We start from the raw sequence: 20298 nt of genomic DNA on the forward strand, positions 1-20298 counted from the left end.
CTCCGCTTCCCACCCCGCCCCGGAGCGGAGGGCCGGCGCTCCGAGCGCGAGAGGAAGAGGCGCCTCGGGCTCCGGGCGCGCAGGGCGGGGTGGAGCGAGCACGCGGGCGGGGCGGGGCGGGGCTTTGGCGGGCCGGCGAGGGCCGCTTCTCTAGTCCGCGCGGCCGTCCCACGTCTCTGTGGTGCGGGAGGGGCCCCGCCGAGGGGCGAGAACGGGAGGTGGGGGTGTGGGCGGGCCCCGCCGAGGGGCGAGAACAGGGTGGGGCTCCCGCGCCCGGACTCCGCCCCTCGCCCCTCCTCCGCCTCCTCCCCTTCCCCCGACTCGCCCCTGGGGAAGAGTGGGTGGGGATTCTGGGCCGGTGGAGGAGTCACTGTCGCTTCAGCCAGGCTGCGGAGCGGACGGACGCGCCTGGTGCCCCGGGGAGGGGCGCCACCGGGGGAGGAGAAGGTGGAGAGGAAGAGACGCCCCCTCTGCCCGAGACCTCTCAAGGCCCTGACCTCAGGGGCCAGGGCACTGACAGGACAGGAGAGCCAAGTTCCTCCACTTGGGCTGCCCGAAGAGGCCGCGACCCTGGAGGGCCCTGAGCCCACCGCACCAGGGGCCCCAGCACCACCCCGGGGGCCTAAAGCGACAGTCTCAGGGGCCATCGCAAGGTTTCCAGTTGCCTAGACAACAGGCCCAGGGTCAGCAACAACCCTTCCAGCCACCTGCCTCAACTGCTGCCCCAGGCACCAGCCCCAGTCCCTACGCGGCAGCCAGCCCAGGTGACATGCCGGTGCTCTCCAGGCCCCGGCCCTGGCGGGGGAACACGCTGAAGCGCACGGCCGTGCTCCTGGCCCTCGCGGCCTATGGAGCCCACAAAGTCTACCCCTTGGTGCGCCAGTGCCTGGCCCCGGCCAGGGGTCTTCAGGCGCCCGCCGGGGAGCCCACGCAGGAGGCCTCCGGGGTCGCGGCGGCCAAAGCTGGCATGAACCGGGTATTCCTGCAGCGGCTCCTGTGGCTCCTGCGGCTGCTGTTCCCCCGGGTCCTGTGCCGGGAGACGGGGCTGCTGGCCCTGCACTCGGCCGCCTTGGTGAGCCGCACCTTCCTGTCGGTGTATGTGGCCCGCCTGGACGGAAGGCTGGCCCGCTGCATCGTCCGCAAGGACCCGCGGGCCTTTGGCTGGCAGCTGCTGCAGTGGCTCCTCATCGCCCTCCCTGCTACCTTCGTCAACAGTGCCATCCGTTACCTGGAGGGCCAGCTGGCCCTGTCGTTCCGCAGCCGTCTGGTGGCCCACGCCTACCGCCTCTACTTCTCCCAGCAGACCTACTACCGGGTCAGCAACATGGACGGGCGGCTTCGCAACCCTGACCAGTCTCTGACGGAGGACGTGGTGGCCTTTGCGGCCTCTGTGGCCCACCTCTACTCCAACCTGACCAAGCCACTCCTGGACGTGGCTGTGACTTCCTACACCCTGCTTCGGGCGGCCCGCTCCCGTGGAGCCGGCACAGCCTGGCCCTCGGCCATCGCCGGCCTCGTGGTGTTCCTCACGGCCAACGTGCTGCGGGCCTTCTCGCCCAAGTTCGGGGAGCTGGTGGCAGAGGAGGCGCGGCGGAAGGGGGAGCTGCGCTACATGCACTCGCGTGTGGTGGCCAACTCGGAGGAGATCGCCTTCTATGGGGGCCATGAGGTGGGGCAGGTTGGGGTGCTGGGCACGGAGGGAAGCTTGTGGCAGGGAGGCCCGGGGGCAGGCAGCCGTGAGCGGTGGGGACAGTCCGGGGCGGGCCGGGGCTGATGCCAAAGGTGTGGGCAGGCCATGGGAGAGCGGGGCTGGGGTGGGGAGGGCCTTTGGGCAGCCGTGGACTCAGGCGCGGCAGTGGAGAGGCAGGAAGGCTGGGTGGGGACTGTCCTGTGCTGGTTGCCTGCACGCTCGAGGCCACTTCTGCTTCCTCTCCTCCTCAAGGAGGTTGTCCTGGCCTTAGAGCTGCGATCCTAGCGGTTTGAGCCTCGAGAGCTCCTGCCCGCCCCACTCCTGCAGCCAGCCAGGAGGAGACGCCTGCCATTCGTGAGCGGGGACCGAGGGACGCAGCCTGCTGCCTAGCCCCTCCTGGGCCCTTGGGCCCTTTGAAGGCCGGCGTCCAGCAGAGCTGGCTGGCCAGGCAGGCCGGCATTATGGGCATGACTCAGCCCAAGCGGAGGTTAATGAGCAGCGCCCAGCACAGCAGTGGGACTTGGGGTCAAGGCCACCCCCGCCTGAGCCCACAGGCCTGCCCGGCTACCAACTGGCTCAGCTGCCTTCCCGGGCCCCCAGACCAGAGATGCCGGGCCCAGGCCGCCACTGCGGCGGGACACACTTCCTGCTCCTGGCGTGGCTGTCCTTCCAACCCTGTCTGTCTCCTGGCTCCCTGGTGGGCCGGGGCCGGCGGGCCAGGCAGGCGCTGGGAAAGGTTACTCCAGGTCAATGCTCCCTTTATCTCGCCTCAGCCCCTCCCCTTCCTCGTGCCTGGGGTTGCAGCTGCCTTGGGCCCTGCTCTCTGCGACTCAGTTTCGGTTCCCCAGTGCTTCTTGGGAGGAGGGGCACAATGGCATCCATCCCCCGAAGGCCTGTGTGTGCTCCCTGGGTCAGGTGGCCTCTTGCCCTGGGACCTTGTCTCACTGGCTGTGCACCAGCAGAGAAGCAGGCTTGTCCCCGAATTCCACGGAGAGGGGCATCCCGGGTGTGGGCCAGACTGCAGATTCAGAGAAAAGGCCCCTGGACTTCAGCCACCACCCTGGCTTCCCTCTCCTCTTCTCCCGCATGCTGGGCTGCAGGGCCTTGGCAAGCAGCTGCAGCCTTGGGCGAGGCGCTTGGCACATTCCCCGCAGCTACATTGTCAGCCTTGGCTGGCACCCCTGCCAGCTCCCAGCACGAGTCTGGATTGCCAGGGTGCTTGCTTCGGGAATGGGAGATCGGGCTTGCAGGGAGCTCAGCTGTGCAGGCCGACCTGGGTGGCGGGGGCAGAAGAGAGATCACTGGTTCTTTGAAGGCCTTCGTCCGGGCTAGCTTCAGGAAGTAGAGAGATTACTGGTTCTTTGAAGGACTCCATCCGGGCTAGCTTCAGGAAGTAGCACGTTGGCCAAGAGGGTTTGTTGGCCAGGGCAGGAGGGCCCGGTGTGCATTCACGGCCTGTCTGCATAGGCCTCGGCTGGAAAGCTGTGTGGGGTGAGAGGACCCCTCGGGTAGCATGTGGCCCATGGCAGTCCCACTGGCTGATGTCCCCGTGGACACTGGCCTAGGCTCAGATCAGGGCAGAAGCAGCTGACTGGCTGGAGGGCACATAGCAGAGTATTCTGTCCTTTCTGGGATTGCCGCGAGGAGGCTTATTGAAACGCACATGCACACGATCTCTTGTTTGAGAACAAAGTAAAGCTCTCTTGATAAGTCTAAGCATCATTTACAAGAATGTGGTTCTTCTGGCAGCTCTGCCAGTGTGGTCCAAATTCCCACACTGGTTGCCACCATCAGGCTGTATGGGCTTGGGCAGGTCACTTTGCCTCCCTGGGCTTCAGTGTTCTGTGTACAGTGGGCACGTGAATACACATGCAGTGGGATGTGGGGAGAATCAAATGCAGAGACGTGAAAGCACTTGGCAAACAGTGGCAGGCTAGGCAGCTGTCATCAGACGGCTGTGGGGAGGCAAGGCTGGGGTGCGTGCCCCTGGACTGAGCCCAGAAATTCACAACCCCTTGGCTACCTTGCTGGGAGCACTTCCCAACACCTCCCACCTCCCCCGCCTGTCTGACTGCTGCTGCCACCTCTTCCCTGCGGCTGTCCCTTTCCCCACCTGCTGGTGTCCTGACATAGTGGTGGCCAGTGCAGGAAGGGGGACAGAAGGACAGGGGAGGCCTACCCACTGCTGAGGGAGCAAGGTCCAGGCTCAGCAATGGGGACATCCACTGGGGCAAGTCCTGTAGGGCCCAGCTCAGGAGCGCATCCTCCTGGTTTCAGTGGGAAAATGCCATGCAAATTTCTCACCAAAAGGAAGTGTGGGAAAGTTGAGGGGAAAGAGGGCCTAAATAGGCCCAGACTGTTGAACCGAGTTTTTCAGAACCAAGAGACAGGGTCTCACTGTGCTGCCCAGGCTGGGGTGCAGTGGCGCCATCACTGCAGCTTCAAACTCCAGGGCTCCAGCGATCCTCCCACCTCAGCCTCCCGAGTAGCTGGGACTACAGGTGTGTGCCACCACACCTGGCTAATTTTTTTTTTTAATTATTTTTGGTAGAGACAGCATCTCGCCATGTTGGCCAGGCTGGTCTCCAACTCCTGGGCTCAGGCAATCCTCCCACCTCAGCCTCTCAAAGTGCTGGGATTGCAGGTGTGAGCTACTGCACTCAGCCCAAGAGCACTGCCTTTTGCTGTCCTGCGCTGCTCTTTGCTTAGTTTAGGGGGGAAAAATTAGAGCTGATGGATGATCTCTCCGAGCCAGGAGGAGGGGGCTGGCAGGGAGCCCAAAGAAATGGGCTCAGCAGAGGACAGAAACAAGGTGACTAGAGAGGGAGTGGAGAGGGGACGGGAGCCGCACTGTGACATCAGCCAGTCCCTTATACCCCCTTACACCTTGAGTTTGAGACCTGGCCCCACCCAATCGTAACCTCTGGCTCTCGGCCTTCTGATGGCCACCATGGCACAGCGTGTGTGAGTGGCACTGGGAGACCCTGACCATCGCCCCCACGGGAGCTGCCCCTGTGCATGGCCAGGAAGCCTCTCTGTGTCTGTCACCCTCCACAGGTGGAGCTGGCCCTGCTACAGCGCTCCTACCAGGACCTGGCCTCGCAGATCAACCTCATCCTTCTGGAACGCCTGTGGTATGTTATGCTGGAGCAGTTCCTCATGAAGTATGTGTGGAGCGCCTCGGGCCTGCTGATGGTGGCTGTCCCCATCATCACTGCCACTGGCTACTCAGAGTCAGGTGAGACCCAGGGCTCCAAGAGGATCCAGGCCAGGGGCCTGTCCCCCATACCGCTGGGTGCTGAGCTCACGAGGGCCCAACTCAGCCAGCCCGCCGCCCACTTCTGCTGCCGGGGCCACCGAGGCCCTGCTGCCAGCCTTGATGCTTTCAGAGGTTGAGCTTGCCTTGCCCCTCCTTGTTGCCTTTTGCCCTGCGCGCACCTCACGCCCTTTGTTACCACTCAGACAAGCCCAGGACTGCAAGTCAGGAACACTACATGTCACTTCTCCAGGCACGATACCCTCACCCACCTGTCCCTGTCCTCAACCCAACTGCGACTTAGAGGTGGGAGGATGTGCGGAGTACCTGGAGTGAGCCCCTTCATCACTCCAGCCTTGGTTTCCTCGCCCTGAAACAGCTCTTGCACCCTAAGGTGTTTTAGAGGAGTGGGAAGCCTGTTCTACCTGTTATTTTAGTGATAAGATTAAATATTTAGGTTTCTGCATTCCTGTTGTTTTTGTTTGTTTGTTTTATTTTCTTTTTGGCTTTTGAAACAGGAGTCTGACTGTCGCCCAGGCTGGAGTGCAGTGGCGCGACCTTGGCTCACTGCAGCCTCGACTTCCCAGGCTCAAGTGGTCCTCCCACTTCAGTCTCCCCAGTCGCTGGGACTACAGGCACAAGCCGCCGTACCTGGCTAATTTTCATATTTTTGGTAGAGACAGGGTTTCGCCATGTTGCCCAGACTGGTCTCGAACTCCTGGTCAGGTGATCCTCCCGCCTCAGCCTCCCAAAGTCCTGGGATTTCAGGCGTGAGCTGCCGCGCCCAGCCTGCATTCCTGTTTTGTTCCTCTGCCGGATTGCAACTTCTGCATTTGATTTTTAGTCCATTAGTGGTTACCCTTTAAAAGGTCAACATGCAGCCGGGCACGGTGGCTCACGCCTGTAATCCCAGCACTTTGGGAGGGTGAGGCGGGCAGATCACGAGGTCAGGAGGTCGAGACCATCCTGGCTAACAGGGTGAAACCCCATCTCTACTAAAAATACAAAAATTTAGCCGGGCGCGGTGGCGGGCGCCTGTAGTCCCAGCTACTCGGGACGCTGAGGCAGAAGAATGGCATGAACCCGGGAGGCAGAGCTGGCAGTGAGCCCAGATAGCGCCACTGCACTCCAGCCTGGGCGAAAGGACGAGACTTCGTCTCAAATAAAAATAAAAATAAAAAATAAAAGATCAACACGCATACTTGTTAGGTTAATCAATAGCTCCGCCTTCTCCTGGACCTTAGAACACAGAAGCAGCCCCGTGGGGCATGGCATCATAGCCCAGCCAAGAGTTGGATTTGTACCTAGTTTTTCCTCTTTGCTATCGCCTTATCCACACGTGTTGAAACTCACTCACATGTTTGCTGAGTTCTGTGCTCACCGTTTCGTTCCTACATCTCAATTTCTTTTCTATGTTCTGTTATCTTCCTCCAGATAGACATGTTTTTAGTTTTTTGTTTGTTTGTTTTTTAACTCACAACTATGCTCAGGACAAACAGTCATCAGTGCTTCTAGTTGTGGTTGGTTTTTAAAAAAGATTCTTTCAGCAAGGGTTTTGTCATGGGAAATTCTTGATTATTTTATTGTAATTCTTTGTGTTGTTTAGTTTTTTGTTTGTTTGTTTGTTTTTTGTAGAGGCAGGTTCTCGCTGTGTTGCCCAGGCTAGTGTGGAACTCCTGGGCTCAAGCGGTCCTCCCGCATTAGCCTCTCAAAGTGCTGGGATTACAGACGTGAGCCACCACACCCAGCCTGTTGTCATTCTTGATTATTTTTGTTGAAAATGTTTCTATTTCACCCTTATTCCCAAGCTAAAGTTGAGTTGCGCAATGGAGTCTAGGTGGACTGTTCTTTTCTCTCAGCCCTTTCACAATGTCTCATTGTCTCCCTGCTTCTTCTGTAGCTGCTGACAAATCTGTAGCTGCTAACAAATTGTCCTCCCTGAGTACCCTGTGTTTCTTTTTTTCTGGGTACTTTGATCACTTTCTTTCTTTTTGGCATTCTGCAGTTTCACTATGACATGTTTAGGCGTCAGTTTTTGTTGATTCTGCTTGAGACTTGTTATATGTCCTTTGAATATTTGAGTTTTTCAATCATTCTGGAAGATTCTCAGCTATTAGCTTTTCAGATATTGCCTGACTCTCATTCTTTTTTCCTGTTTTTCTAGAACTGGCAGCCAGTGCTGGACTTCTGACTCTCTTCGTTGTGTCTTTTGGTTTCTGTTTACTGTTTCCCATCTCACACTGTCTGTGCTGAATTCTGGGGATGCCCTGAGACCTTCCTGTTTGCTCATTTTCCAGTTCACCAGTTTTCTCTTTGGCCATGTCTAATTGGAATTTTGTTCACATTTCAGTGGCTGTTTTGTAAGTTCTATTTCATTCTATTTCAAATAGAAATTTGAAAATGGACATTTCCTTTTTCAAGTAGAAATGTCAGGCTGTTTCTGTGTCTTATTTGCTCATCTTTTTGACTGCTCCTTTTATACTGTGTATCAGGTTAGTCATACTTACCCCACCATCTCTATCTGATGGTTTGGTTAGCTTCAGTTCTTGGGAGTATCATTCACCTGTCTTCTGTCTGCTGGTCTTCACTCATGGTGGATCATTTCCTTGTGGGTTTTGCAACAGAACTTCTATGGGGATTGGTGTGGCCTCAATGGAGGGTGTAAGTCCAAATGTCCTTCTGTTTTGGCCAAGCACTCCAGGGTAAGCAGTTGGAGGCCATTAGTTAGTGCGGAGGGGATGGTTCCTGAATTGAGAGGTGGTTTCATTTGAATTCATTTGAACTCCAGGCACATTGTTACAAATTTTCAGAGGAGGCTTTTTGTTCATTGGGCATAGAGCCCAGGCTAAGCAAGGAAAGCTTCCTGGTCTTTGCCCTGCCTGCCTCTGGGGCTATCAAAGGATCACCTGGCTGTCTGCTTCTCTTTGCTCCCAGAAGTTTCCCTTGCTTTCCGTCAAGCTTGGCTCTGCTCGAAATAGTGTCGTAGTTTACCCAGTTTGGTGGGAAGAGGATTTTCAATTTATAAACAGAAGTCTGATTCGCTCCCTGTTCCTGTTTCCACCTTGGGGCTTCCATGCCCTCAACTGTCTGTGTCATCCTCTGGGTGACTCACCAAGAGGAAGGATCTAATTCGGGGACTGCACATCAAGGGCAGCCTTGATGCTGGCGTAGGTGCCCAGCCCAGTCAGCGCACCTAGCCCCGGGCACTGAGACAGCCCACGAGACAGCACCTGCAGCCGCTTCGCTCCATGGCTGCCATTGGTCACATCGGGCTGCTCCCTGCCCTGAAGGCTTAGGACTTTTCTGAGCCTTTGCTGTGCCAGGCTTTGTGGGCTCCTGGCCCTGCTCTGGTGGTCCTCAGAGCCAGCAGCCTTTGAAGGCTGTGAAGCGTTCCCTTTCCCCTGGCTTGATAGGCTCTGTCCTGTGGCCGTCTGTTTTTTTTTGGAGGGGGAGCTTTTGAGATGGAGTCTCACTCTGTCTCCCAGGCTGGAGTGCAGTGGCACGATCTCGGCTCACTGCAACCTCCATCTCCCGGGTTCAAGTGATTCTCCTGCCTCAGCCTCCCAAGTAGCTGGGACTACAGGTACATGCCACCATGCCTGGCTAATTTTTGTATTTTTAGTAGAGATGGGGTTTCGCCATGTTGGTCAGGCTGGTCTTGAACTCCTGACCTCAAGTGATCCACCTGCCTTGGCCTCCCAAAGTGCTGGGATTATAGGTGTGAGCCACTGTGCCTGGTCCTGTGGCCTTCTTATTTCCCCAAATGCCAGGCCTGCTCTGTCTTGGGGCTTGTGCCAGGAGCACTCTTTCCTCTGCTGCCCCATGGCGCAGTCCCCCTAGGCAAGGCCCGGCCTGCCCACCGCCACCTTTCCTGTCTCCTTCCCTGCCCCACTGCTCTCCCAAGCACTCGACACCCCGTCAGTGGCGCTTTTCTCTCTCCCTGCCATGGACTGCAAGCTCCATGGGGTCAGGGATTTTTGTCTGTTTTGTCCCTGCTGTGTCCCCTGCATCGGGTGGCTAGTGAGGGCTCCAGGTGCTTCAAGGAGGTGGAGCGCACTGGGTGGGAAGGCAGGCTCTTACGGGTTGGAAGATTTAGATAAGCTTTGCTGGGCTGGTGTGCAAGGCAGGTGGGCTCAGGAGATGGGCAGGGCCTGTGGCTCCCACTCCAGCCCTGAGGCCTTGCTCTGTCCAGCTCTGGGGCCCTGGCCTTATTCACCCAAGGCTCCAAGAGAACCTGCAGAGGGCAGCTGGTTCTACGCCAGGATGCCCTGGGCACAAAGACTTGCAGACCCTTCCCTTTGTCCGCAGCGACTGTCCAGCTCTCAGAACACCTGGGGAGGAGGGCTGTGTCCTTGAGAGCACCATGGGAAGGAAGGTCCAAGGCCTTCGACCTTTAGGATTCACGTCCCCGCCCCGCCAGCCCAATCTAGTTCCCTGGTTTCCCGGGCCAGGCCCCTTTCCACCCTGCATGGCCCTGAGCGGATACTGCGTTCCGTGTCTTCCCCCAGCCCCCAGCCAATGATCCCTGAGGCTTCCCCCTCAGGATCACACCCACCCCTGGATACAGTCCTCGGGTCCTTCACAGGACATTCCCACCACTTCAGCCACACCCCAGCACCCTCAGAGGCGGCCTTCGCCCTTGCTCCCCACCTCTGCTCCTGTGGGGACTCTAAGGATCAAGAAACTGAGAGTCAAGTCCATTGATGAGGGTCAGGGGTGCTGCCACGGGGCCTAGAGTGTGACAGAAAAGCAAATTAAGACAGGAGCAGCTCCTGGGAGAAGCAGACACCAAACAATACGGCTGCTGGCCCAGAGGTCAAAAACCATGGCCTAGAGGGGGCGATCAGGAAGTGGGACATTAGGCCGGGTGTGGTGGCCCACGCCTGCAATCCCAGCATCTTTGGAGGCCAAGGCAAGTGGATCACCTGAGTTCAGGAGTTTGAGACCAGCCTGGCCAACATGGTGAGACTTCGTCTCTACTAAAAATACAAAAAAAATTAGCTGAGCTTGGTGGCAGGTGCCTGTAATCCCAGCTACTCAGGAGGCTGAGGCACAAGAATCCCTTGAACCTGGGGAGGCAGAGGTTGCAGTGAGCCAAGATCACACCACTGCACTCCAGCCTGGGCAACAGAGCAAGACTCCATCTCAAAAAAAAGAAAAGAAAAAAAAAAGAAAGTTGGCGTTTCAAAGCCAAACAGCCCTGGGCGTTGGATGACAAAGTTCAGATGTGCCCCAGGAGGGGCGACATCAGTGGTGCAGGACAGACGGCCGGTGGAAGGAGCTGGCTGTATGCAGAAACAAAACCAGATGCCTACTGGTGCATTTAAAAATCAACGTTATTGAGACGTAATTAACATACTATACAATTCCTCCTTTTCCATGTACAGTTTAAATTCATTCACAGAGTTGTGCAGCCATCATCACTAACTCCAGAATGTTTTATTTTTATTTTATCCCCCAAAGAAACCCCAGACCCATGAACAGTCACTCCTCATTCCCTCTCTCCAGCCCCTGGCACCCACTCATCTGCTTCCTGTCTCTGTGGATTTGCCTATCTGGACATGTCCTAGAAATGGAATCATGTGCTCTGTGGCATTTTGTGACTAGCTTCCTTCACTGAGCATCATGGTTTCAAGATTCGTCCATGTCATAAGATGAATCAGTCCTTCATTCCTTTTCATGGCTGAATAATATTCCATTGTGTGCATAGACCACAATTTCTTTATCCATTCATCCCTTGATGGACATTTTGGGTTCTTCATGTTTTGGCTATTGTGAATAACACTGCTGTGAACAGCCATGGACAAGTCTCTATGTGTGCAGATATTTTCGTTTCTCCTGGGTGTGTAGCTAGGAGTAGAATTGCCAGGTCACATGGTAACTGGACGTTTCACTTTTTGAGGAGCTGCGAGACTGTTCTCCACAGTGGCTGCCCCATTTTACCTTCCCGCCAGCAGTGTTGGAGGGTTCCACCTTTTCATCGTGGCTAGCACTGGTTATCATCTCCTTTGTATTCTAGCCACCTAGTGGGTGTGAGGCAGTATCTCTTGGTGGTTTTGATTTGCATTTCCCTGATGACTAATGACGCTGAGCCTCTTTTGATGTGTTGAGTGGCCATTTGTATGTCTTCTTTGGAGAAATGTCTGTTCACGTCCTTCGCCCGTGTGTGATCGGGTTATCTCTGTCGCTGAGTTGTAAAAGCTCTTTGTATATTCTGGATACTGCACCCTCATCAGATGTGTGGTTCACCAGTCCAGAGTTTTCTCCCAGTCTGTAGGTTGTCTTTTTCACTGTCTCGATGTTGTCCTTTGGTGCACAAAAGTGTTGAGTTGAATGAGGTTCAGTTGATCTGTTTTTCTCTTGTTGCTCATGCTTTTGGTGTCCTAGTGAAGGAACTATTGCCATCTCCAAGGTCATGAAGTTTTATCCCATTTTCTTCTGAGAGTTTCATACTTTGGGCCACACTACACATCAGCCTGTGACGTGCTCTGGGTTGGTTTGTCTGTATGGTGTGAGGGGTCCCTCTCTTGCACATAGAGAGAAAGAGAGAGAGATCTGGTTGCCCCGGCACCATTTGCAGAAGAGCCTCGCCTTTCTCTCCAGCAGCTCATTTTTGACTTTCCGCTGTCTCTGCCCTGCCCCTCCCCGCCCCGCCACCCACCCCTCTGGGGCTTCCGCCCCGCCACCCACCCCTCTGGGGCTTTGCAGATGCAGAGGCCGTGAAGAAGGCAGCCTTGGAAAAGAAGGAGGAGGAGCTGGTGAGCGAGCGCACAGAAGCCTTCACTATTGCCCGCAACCTCCTGACAGCGGCTGCAGATGCCATTGAGCGGATCATGTCGTCGTACAAGGAGGTACCCCTGGCCCAGCCCCACCCTTGCCATCCTTGCCATGCTTCTCTCCCTGCAACTGGCAGGGGCTGAGCCAGGGTCACCCTCCCTCAGGTGACGGAGCTGGCTGGCTACACAGCCCGGGTGCACGAGATGTTCCAGGTATTTGAAGATGTTCACCGCTGTCACTTCAAGAGGCCCAGGGAGCTAGAGGACGCTCAGGCGGGGTCTGGGACCATAGGCCGGTCTGGTGTCCGCGTGGAGGGCCCCCTGAAGATCCGAGGTAAGGCTGTCCCCTCCCTATGAGTGACCCCGCCCCTGCTGCTACTGCAGGTGCTGACCTGCTGCCCCAGCTCCTCCTATTCCCGCTCCCTCACTCAGGGACCTCCATGTGCTTCTGGCCCATCCCAGTCCACCCAGGACGGGAGGGCTGCCGGGCAGGGTCTTTGAGGACTTCGGCCTGGTCGAGCTGGGCCCCTGGAGGGTTTCCCGCAGAGAGGTGCTGGTCCGCCCGCCTTCCTTCCCAGACAGTAGCTGCCGGCCACCCTACTGACTCGCCCTTTGAGGGCCTCAGCCTGGATTATTCATTCAAAACAAGAGGGATGTGGTCCCCTCACCCATGCAGGACAGCAAGAGAAAGTTCCAGTCAGTGTGCCAGCTGCTGGCTGCCACGGGAGGCAGGTGCTGCAGAAGGGAGTGGCGGCCCAGGGCACTGTATTAGACACTGGGGGAAGAGTTCAGCTTGTTGGAAGACCTGGCTGTGTTCCCTAGGGACCCTGGACCACAGGCTGCTGGTCAGGAACCAGCTGGCATGCTGCCAGGGATGGGAATGAGGGCATGCAGCCAGGGGCACGCAGACTCCCCGGAATGCAGAGGGGTCGCCACCACTCCCTCTCCACCCCAGCCCCGCTGTGCTGTCTCTGCAGGCCAGGTGGTGGATGTGGAACAGGGGATCATCTGCGAGAACATCCCCATCGTCACGCCCTCAGGAGAGGTGGTGGTGGCCAGCCTCAACATCAGGGTAGGTCCAGCGGGGAGGGCGCCAGCCACGCACATATGCAAGCCTCAGCCCTTGGCTTCCCGCCTGTCTGTGCTGGCAACAGCCATTGTCCCTAGATGTACGTGGCAGGTGGGCCAAGGTCAAGGTGAGAGACCAACGTGTCTCTGACTGTTCATCCTGGGGCAACAGAGGCAGGGCTCATAAAAGAGACTAGTGATACCAGGATTGACCAAGGTTCACCCCGGCGTTCCTGGCCCTATCATCTGATGCCAACTCCCCATACTCCTAAGAAAGCCAAGACCCGGGCCGGGGGGCTCTGGTTCAAACCTTGCCGCTCGACCTCCCTCGGAAGGCCACAGCAAGGAATCCACAGATCACCTGTGTCCCCAGCCAGGGGTTTGGACAGGGCTGGGGAGTAATGGAGTGAGGGGGAGACTGGGGTGGAGGGACAGGTAGAGAAGTGACAAGGAATCACTCATTCATTCACTCATTTAACCAATGTGCCCTGAACTCTGAGCCGGGCACCAGAAACCCGAGGTAAATCAGGAGACCTGCAATCAGGGAGTCTTCACTGTGGAGGGGCACTAAAGTGTTACAAAGGGTCTCCAGGTAGACAGCTGTTCAAGGGACAGTGGGGGTCACAAGAAGAGTGGTCAAAGTCCCTGGGGGTGGTGGGGGTGGGATGAAGCCTTGCCCAGGAGTTGCTGTGAGCGAGTGGGCAGGCAGCTGAGGGTAGAGGAGTGAGGGGCCGTGGGCCTGAGGGGCAGGTCACGCAGGAGGAAGCAGAGAGGAGGGGCATGCCAGGGAGGAGGGGGCCGGCACAGGTGGTTACCCCTCACCGCTGGCAGCGGCCCCTCCTAGGATGTCGGGGGAGCTGATCACCAGTGAGTCCAAGGAGGGTGGTTTCCAGGCTGGCCCCGGGCAGCACAAGCAGGCAGGGGCAGCAGGCAAGCTCATGGGGCCCCTGCGCGCAGGGCCACATATGCTCAGGGAGCCGGGTATGCGAGATGGGGCAAGGCTCAGGCCCCACCCTTCAGGAGGGGACAGTCAGGTGGCTTCATTAGCATCCTGTGGCTGCGGTCACAAAGCGTTACAAACTTTGAGTGGCTTTCCCAGCAGAGATGGCCTCTCTCCCGGCTCGGGGAATGGCAGTCCGAGAGGAAGGCGCAGGCAGGGCGGGCTTCTGCCGAGGACCGAGAAGGCGCCGCCGCTCGGGGCCTCTGTCCCAGCTTCTGCTCTGCTGCCCATCTGCGGGCTTCCTTGGCTTCTGCCACGGCAGGTCGGCCTCAGCCTCTGTCTCCACACGGCGCTCTCCCTCTGGGTGTGTCCGTGTCTCTGTCTCCCCTTTCTGTCAGGACACAGGTCACACTGCATTAGGGCCCACCCCTCTGCAGAATGACCTGGTCCAGACCTAACTCATCACGTCCGCAATGACCCTGTTTCCAAATAAGCTCACACTCCGAGGTAGTGGGGATTAGGGTTCCCACATAGGAATTTCAGAGGACAGAGTTCCACCCATGACACTGCCTGAGGTAAGCTAAAGACCACGGCCTCAAGTCTTCCCAGGAGCCCCGTGTAGCATTGTTGTTGTTACCGTGAACTTCACTGACTCCAGGCCCCTGGCCTCCTCCCTGCACACAGCCCGCTTCCAGCCTGGCCGGCATTTTCCCAAAGTAGGCATTTCCTAGCTCCAGCGAGGACCATGGAGTCAGTGAATTGAGGAGCCTGAGGTCCATGATGCAGAGCCCAGGGGCCACTGTGGCATCTCTGGGCCACTCTGGCACCTGGGGAGGCAGTGGGGTCTGTACTGTCAGTCTAGAGACGTAAAGAAAGTGCTTTTTGGGCCGGGCGTGGTCGCTCATGCCTGTCATCCCAGCACTTTGGGAGGCCGAGGTGGGCAGATCACTTAAGCCCAGGAGTTCAAGACCAGCCTGGGCAACATGGCAAACCCCGTCTCTACAGAAATTTTTAAAAATACACAAATAAGCCAAGTGTGGTGGCGGTGCCTGTAGTTCTAGCTACTTGAAAAAAAAGGCTAAAGTGAGAGGGTCTCTTGAGCCCAGGAGGTTGAGCCTGCAGTGAGCCATGATCCCACCACTGCACTCCAGCCTGGGCAACAGAGCAAGGCCCCGTCTCAAAAAGAAAAGAAAGAAACTGCCTTTTGTCCCCAGTGACTCAGGAGGCCAAGGTGAGAGAATTGCTTGAGGCCAAGAGTTTGAGACCAGCCTGAGCAACATAGCAAGACCCTGTCTCTAAAAAAACATTTAAAAATTAGCCAGGCATGGTGGCGTGCATCTGTAGGCCCAGCTACTCAGGAGGCTGAGGTGGGAGGATCACTTGAGCCCAGGAGTTGGAGACTGCGGTGAGCTGTGATCATACCGCTGCACTCCAGCCTGGGCAACAGAGTGAGATCTCGTCTCTTGAAAACAAAGTGCCTTTCAAGGCAGTTCCTTAAAGGAGGCTGACAGTTGACTCTGCACTTGGATTCCTGGTGAAGTGGGAGTCGGATGGGACTGAGGACGGCGCTGGCTGTGTTGGAACACACCTACTCATTCAGCTGTGGCAGAATAGGCCCTTCCTCTTGTGCTGGCACCATGTTCTCTAGGCATGTCAGGGCCTGAGGACCGGGCCGGGGCTTGTCCATTCCTGTGTCCTGGGCCAGGCATTTAGCGAGAGCTAAATTTAGCTAGGGCTGTGGACGCTGGACCCCATCCCCCAGGCCCTGCTGTCCCTTATCAAGAGATCAAGAATGGCCTGCGTGCTGGCCTCGGGCATTGGGAGCCTCTCAAGGCTGGTCAGGAGGCCATAGGGTGCGGGAAGCGGCCTGCGCTCTCTGGCGTCAGCGGCTGTTGCCCCTGCAGGTGGAGGAAGGCATGCATCTGCTCATCACGGGCCCCAATGGCTGCGGCAAGAGCTCCCTGTTCCGGATCCTGGGTGGGCTCTGGCCCACGTACGGTGGTGTGCTCTACAAGCCCCCACCCCAGCGCATGTTCTACATCCCGCAGAGGTAAGGAAGCCCGTGCGCCTCTCCTCCACCTCTTCCTGCCTGTGCGCTCACACATGGCTTCCTGCAGAGGCCCAGGAAGTGGTGAAGAGTCAGCACCTCAGGAGAGGACACTGAGGCACTGTCCCCAGAGCCAGAGACGGGCTGTGGTTCCTGCTCCCTCCAAACCCGCCCGATCCACTGCCCTGTTTTGGATCTGTGTGGGGTGTGTGCACGGGCGGCGATGTGAGCGTGTGGATGCGTGTGAGCGTGGCATGTGGACACTGCCTGGGAGGCGCAGAGTATCTTGGGGGAGGCAGGGCCGGCCCTTCCCTCCGTGGACACCCAGCTTTCCCACAGGCCCTACATGTCTGTGGGCTCCCTGCGTGACCAGGTGATCTACCCGGACTCAGTGGAGGACATGCAAAGGAAGGGCTACTCGGAGCAGGACCTGGAAGCCATCCTGGACGTCGTGCACCTGCACCACATCCTGCAGCGGGAGGGAGGTAGGAGGTCTGGGGCTGGCAGCCACCCTTTGTCCCACCCTGGCCTCTCCCTTGGCCTCCAGGGAGTGAAGATTACCTCAACATCCAGAGTCTAAAGTGCCAGGTGCCACGGGGCGGGGCAGAGGCTGCTACCAGGGAGGACCAACACCACACAGATGGCCCCAGCTGGCATGGGTGCTCTAGGGAAGGGGGCACCTAGCAGGGATGCGCACCTCACTGGGGGACCCAGGATACCCTCTCCCAGAGAAAAGGGGTCTGAGCTGAGCCCTGCAGAATGCTGAGTGGTTACCCCGTCCAGAAGCCAGGGGCAGCAGGGCGGAGTGCGGCCCGCAGGCTTGATGGTGCGAGAGGCTGGCTCACAGAGGGCCCTCCGGACCAGGCGGGAGCCTAGGCTTTCCCTGAGCAGGATCAGACGCTCTTGGAAGGACCATGGGGTGGTGGGCAGGGGCAGCCTGGGAGGGGCAGGCACATGTGTGCAGTGATGGCTACTGTCAGGAGGTTTGTGCAGACGCTTGGAGGGGGCTGGGGCCAGCAGAGTCAGGTGGATTCAGAGATGAGTTCACTGAAAAGGAGGCCAGACTGAGCTGTTGTCTTGTCCTGGGCTTATCAAGGAATACTGCTTGTCCACAGTGTCTGTCAGGCCGGGAGAGCGGAGGAGGAGAGGGGGCTGCAGCTACAGGGACACAGTAGATGGAGTGTTCAGTTCTGTCTTTGAATTCTGAGCCTCTGGGTTCTGCTTCCAGCCTGCACTGCTGGGTGCGAGATGGCCCTGGGCAAGGACCTCGCCTTGCTGGGGCTCCCCTTCACGGTTCAAGGGCACGGGCACCAAGCCCTTCCTTGGTGGCAACATGAGAAGAAGTGGCTCCTGCAGGAAATGGCTGGGGTGTTGTCACCTGCCTGTGGAGGAAGCGGGGACACAGGTGGCAATGGCGGTGGAGCAGCCCCTGGCCCGGCCCTGCCTCTTGCTCCTGCTGCCCTCGGCCTGGGAGCACGTGGCCCCTCCCACCTCTGTGGCAGCCTGAATGCCCAGGGCCTGTGGCCGGCCAGCATGAGCCGTTAGGATGGAGTTGAGCTGCGAGGAACAGAATGGGCCTCCCCGCAATAGTGGCTAAGATCATCTGTGAGTTTATCCTACTGAGCTGTTAGGTCCCAAGAGAGCCAGGCCACGGTTGCCAGGGCTGGCCCTGCTCTGTGAAGGCCCCAGGGCTCTAGGATTTTCTACCAGGTCACTCTGCTGTGTTTGGCCTCCGTTCCCAAAGTCACCTCATGATCCAGGAGGGCTGCTGCAGCCCTCACATCATGTCCCAGGCTGTAGGATAGAGGAAGTAGAAGGGAAGGGGCAAAAGGTATGTGCCTTCTTTTAAGAAGGTTCCAGAAGCCGCCATATTGAATACTTACAGTTATATCTCATTGGCCACAACTTAGTCTCATGCGCACACCTCATCACAAGGCCACCTGGGAAGCGTAATCTCTACTCTGGGTGGCCATATACCCTGTCGCCACTTCTAGCCCTGGGCCACTGGGGAAGGCAGCATGGGCGAGAAGACAGGAGGGGCCACTTCTGCCGCAGCGCCCCGGCCTAATGGAGCAGCCGGCTCACCTGCTCGTTCAAGCAGTCCACTCGAGCCTTGCCAAAGTGCTGACACAGGGCAGTGACAGGAGGCCCAACCCCTGTGGGTGACAAGCCCCCGGTCTGGGGAGAGCACTCAGGCCGCTCTGGAGCTCTGTGCCAAGGAACTGTGTGGGTGCCCTGGGGCTGCCATAAACCGCAGGGATGGATCATCTCCTGGATCCAGCAGTCCGAGATCCAGGTGCCAGCAGGGTGGGCTCCTTCCGGGTGCCATGACAGAAGGATGTGTTCCAGGCCTCCGTCCTCGGCTCGCAGATGGTCCACTTCTCCCTGTATATCTTCACCTCGTGTTCCCCTGTGCATGTCTTCTGCCCACACACCCCCTTTTTATGAGGACACAGTCATATAGAATTAGGGTCCACTCTGATGACCTCATCTTAGTGTGATCACCTCTGCGAAGGCCCTGTCTCCAAATAAGGTCACACTGAAGTGTTGGGGCTTGGACTCCACCGTATCTCTTCTGGGGGAAGGCACGATTCCAGTCCCCACTCCTCCATGATTAATGCCTGTCAGACAGACAAGGACGCAGAGGCACAGGGGCCCTGTCGTCACAGCTAGCTCATTCCCGCAGCTCCCCCAGCTCCCCGGCTGGCCCCCGGGTCTGGGTGCTGGTGGAACTGAGCCAAGACCATTGCCCCCGCCTAGGTTGGGAGGCTATGTGTGACTGGAAGGACGTCCTGTCGGGTGGCGAGAAGCAGAGAATCGGCATGGCCCGCATGTTCTACCACAGGTGAGCACTCCAGGCTGGCAGGCTCCCTGGGGTCCCCTGGAAGGGGAAGTAGCAGCTGTAGGGAGGCCTGGGCTCAGAGGAGCCTGAGCCGGGCTGGGGTGTTGGGCCCTGGAGGGTGCACAGACTCTCCTCTCGGCCCGGACCCCCAGGCCCAAGTACGCCCTCCTGGATGAATGCACCAGCGCCGTGAGCATCGACGTGGAAGGCAAGATCTTCCAGGCGGCCAAGGACGCGGGCATTGCCCTGCTCTCCATCACCCACCGGCCCTCCCTGTGGTACGTGCCCTGTCTCCCTGCCTGGGGTCGGTGGGAGTGGCTGCCTGAGGGGAGGAGGTGGCCTGGCGGGCCCGGCAGCAGCAGGCGGCTGTTATCAGCCGCCCTCGTGCTGTGCCCCTGACCCTGTCCCTCTCCTGGCCAGGAAATACCACACACACTTGCTACAGTTCGATGGGGAGGGCGGCTGGAAGTTCGAGAAGCTGGACTCAGCTGCCCGCCTGAGCCTGACGGAGGAGAAGCAGCGGCTGGAGCAGCAGCTGGCGGGCATTCCCAAGATGCAGCGGCGCCTCCAGGAGCTCTGCCAGATCCTGGGCGAGGCCGTGGCCCCAGCACATGTGCCGGCACCTAGCCCACAAGGCCCTGGTGGCCTCCAGGGTGCCTCCACCTGACACAACCCTCCCCGGCCCCTGCCCTGCCCCCAAGCTCGGATCACATGAAGGAGACAGCAGCACCCACCCACGCACGCACCCCGCCCCTGCATGCCTGGCCCCTCCTCCTAGAAAACCCTTCCCGCCCTCGGGAAAGTAGATGTGGAGGGTGGCGCCCTGTGTAACCCTCGCCCTGTCCCTCCCACTCCCTGGGGGCGCTGTTCCACAGTGACTGGGCCCTGTCCAGGGCAGTGAGTCCTCTACTTTGCTCCGTGGAGGAAGCTGGGGTACAAGGGGCCCAGTGCTGGCCACACAGCAGCGCAGCCGAGCCCCAGGAGCCCGTCAGGCCACAGCCTCTGGCACTGCAGGTGGCCTCCCTCCGGAGACTCGAGTCCCCATGATTCCCTCCTCGTCAGTCTCTCAAAGACCCCATGGTCCATCCCCTGAGGGTGGTCAGCCAAGGCTCCCGTTCCGTGGGATGCCATAAAAGCCGCCCAGTGGGACCCACAGTCACACAGAGCGCCTCACCTGCATCCTCTCCCCCACAAGAGCCCCAAAGATCCCACGGGAGAGGGGAGAGGGACGCACAGCACTGCCTGCCAAGCGAGAATGCAGGCCCCGCCCCCTCAGCCCCTCACCACCTCTTTCTACAGCCTAATTTATTGGATTCCCTATTCGTAGCCATCTCCATGGCCAATGTGACTACCGTGCCAGCAGCGGGGGCGGCCCAGCCTCTGAGTCCTGTGGGGCCCCGGCTCCCACCGGTGCCAAACCCAGCCCCTGCAGCCGTCACCCCGCCAGCCTACACTGCCAGCCGCCACCAGGGCACACGGGCCTCTGCTTGCCAGCCAGGAGTGCGGACACCATGTTCCCAGCTCAGTGCCAAAGAGGGGTCACCAGGGGGAGCTGTCTGCAGAGCCAGCGCCTGCCCGAGAGAGACCCCACTGCCACCGTGTGCCTTTCCCATGCCCTCAGCCCTCGGGCCGGGCGCCACCCCCAGTCCCCCCAGTAAAAGCCTCCATTGGCAAATGCA

At 58.5% G+C, this 20298-nt stretch overlaps 1 protein-coding gene across 1 annotated transcript; it reads left to right on the top strand.

The window, feature by feature from the left end:
* Positions 1-42: 42 nt before the first annotated feature.
* On the top strand, positions 43-20298 carry ABCD1 (ATP binding cassette subfamily D member 1). The gene is made up of 10 exons (XM_003804840.5): positions 43-1669; positions 4748-4928; positions 11655-11797; positions 11888-12056; positions 12700-12794; positions 15635-15780; positions 16117-16262; positions 18538-18622; positions 18772-18897; positions 19040-20298. Exons 1-10 carry the CDS (start codon positions 770-772, stop codon positions 19284-19286), a joined length of 2238 nt encoding a protein of 745 aa, XP_003804888.1. The 5' UTR covers positions 43-769; the 3' UTR covers positions 19287-20298.

The sequence above is a fragment of the Pan paniscus genome, chromosome X, assembly GCF_029289425.2.
Source record: "Pan paniscus chromosome X, NHGRI_mPanPan1-v2.0_pri, whole genome shotgun sequence".
NCBI lineage: Eukaryota > Metazoa > Chordata > Mammalia > Primates > Hominidae > Pan > Pan paniscus.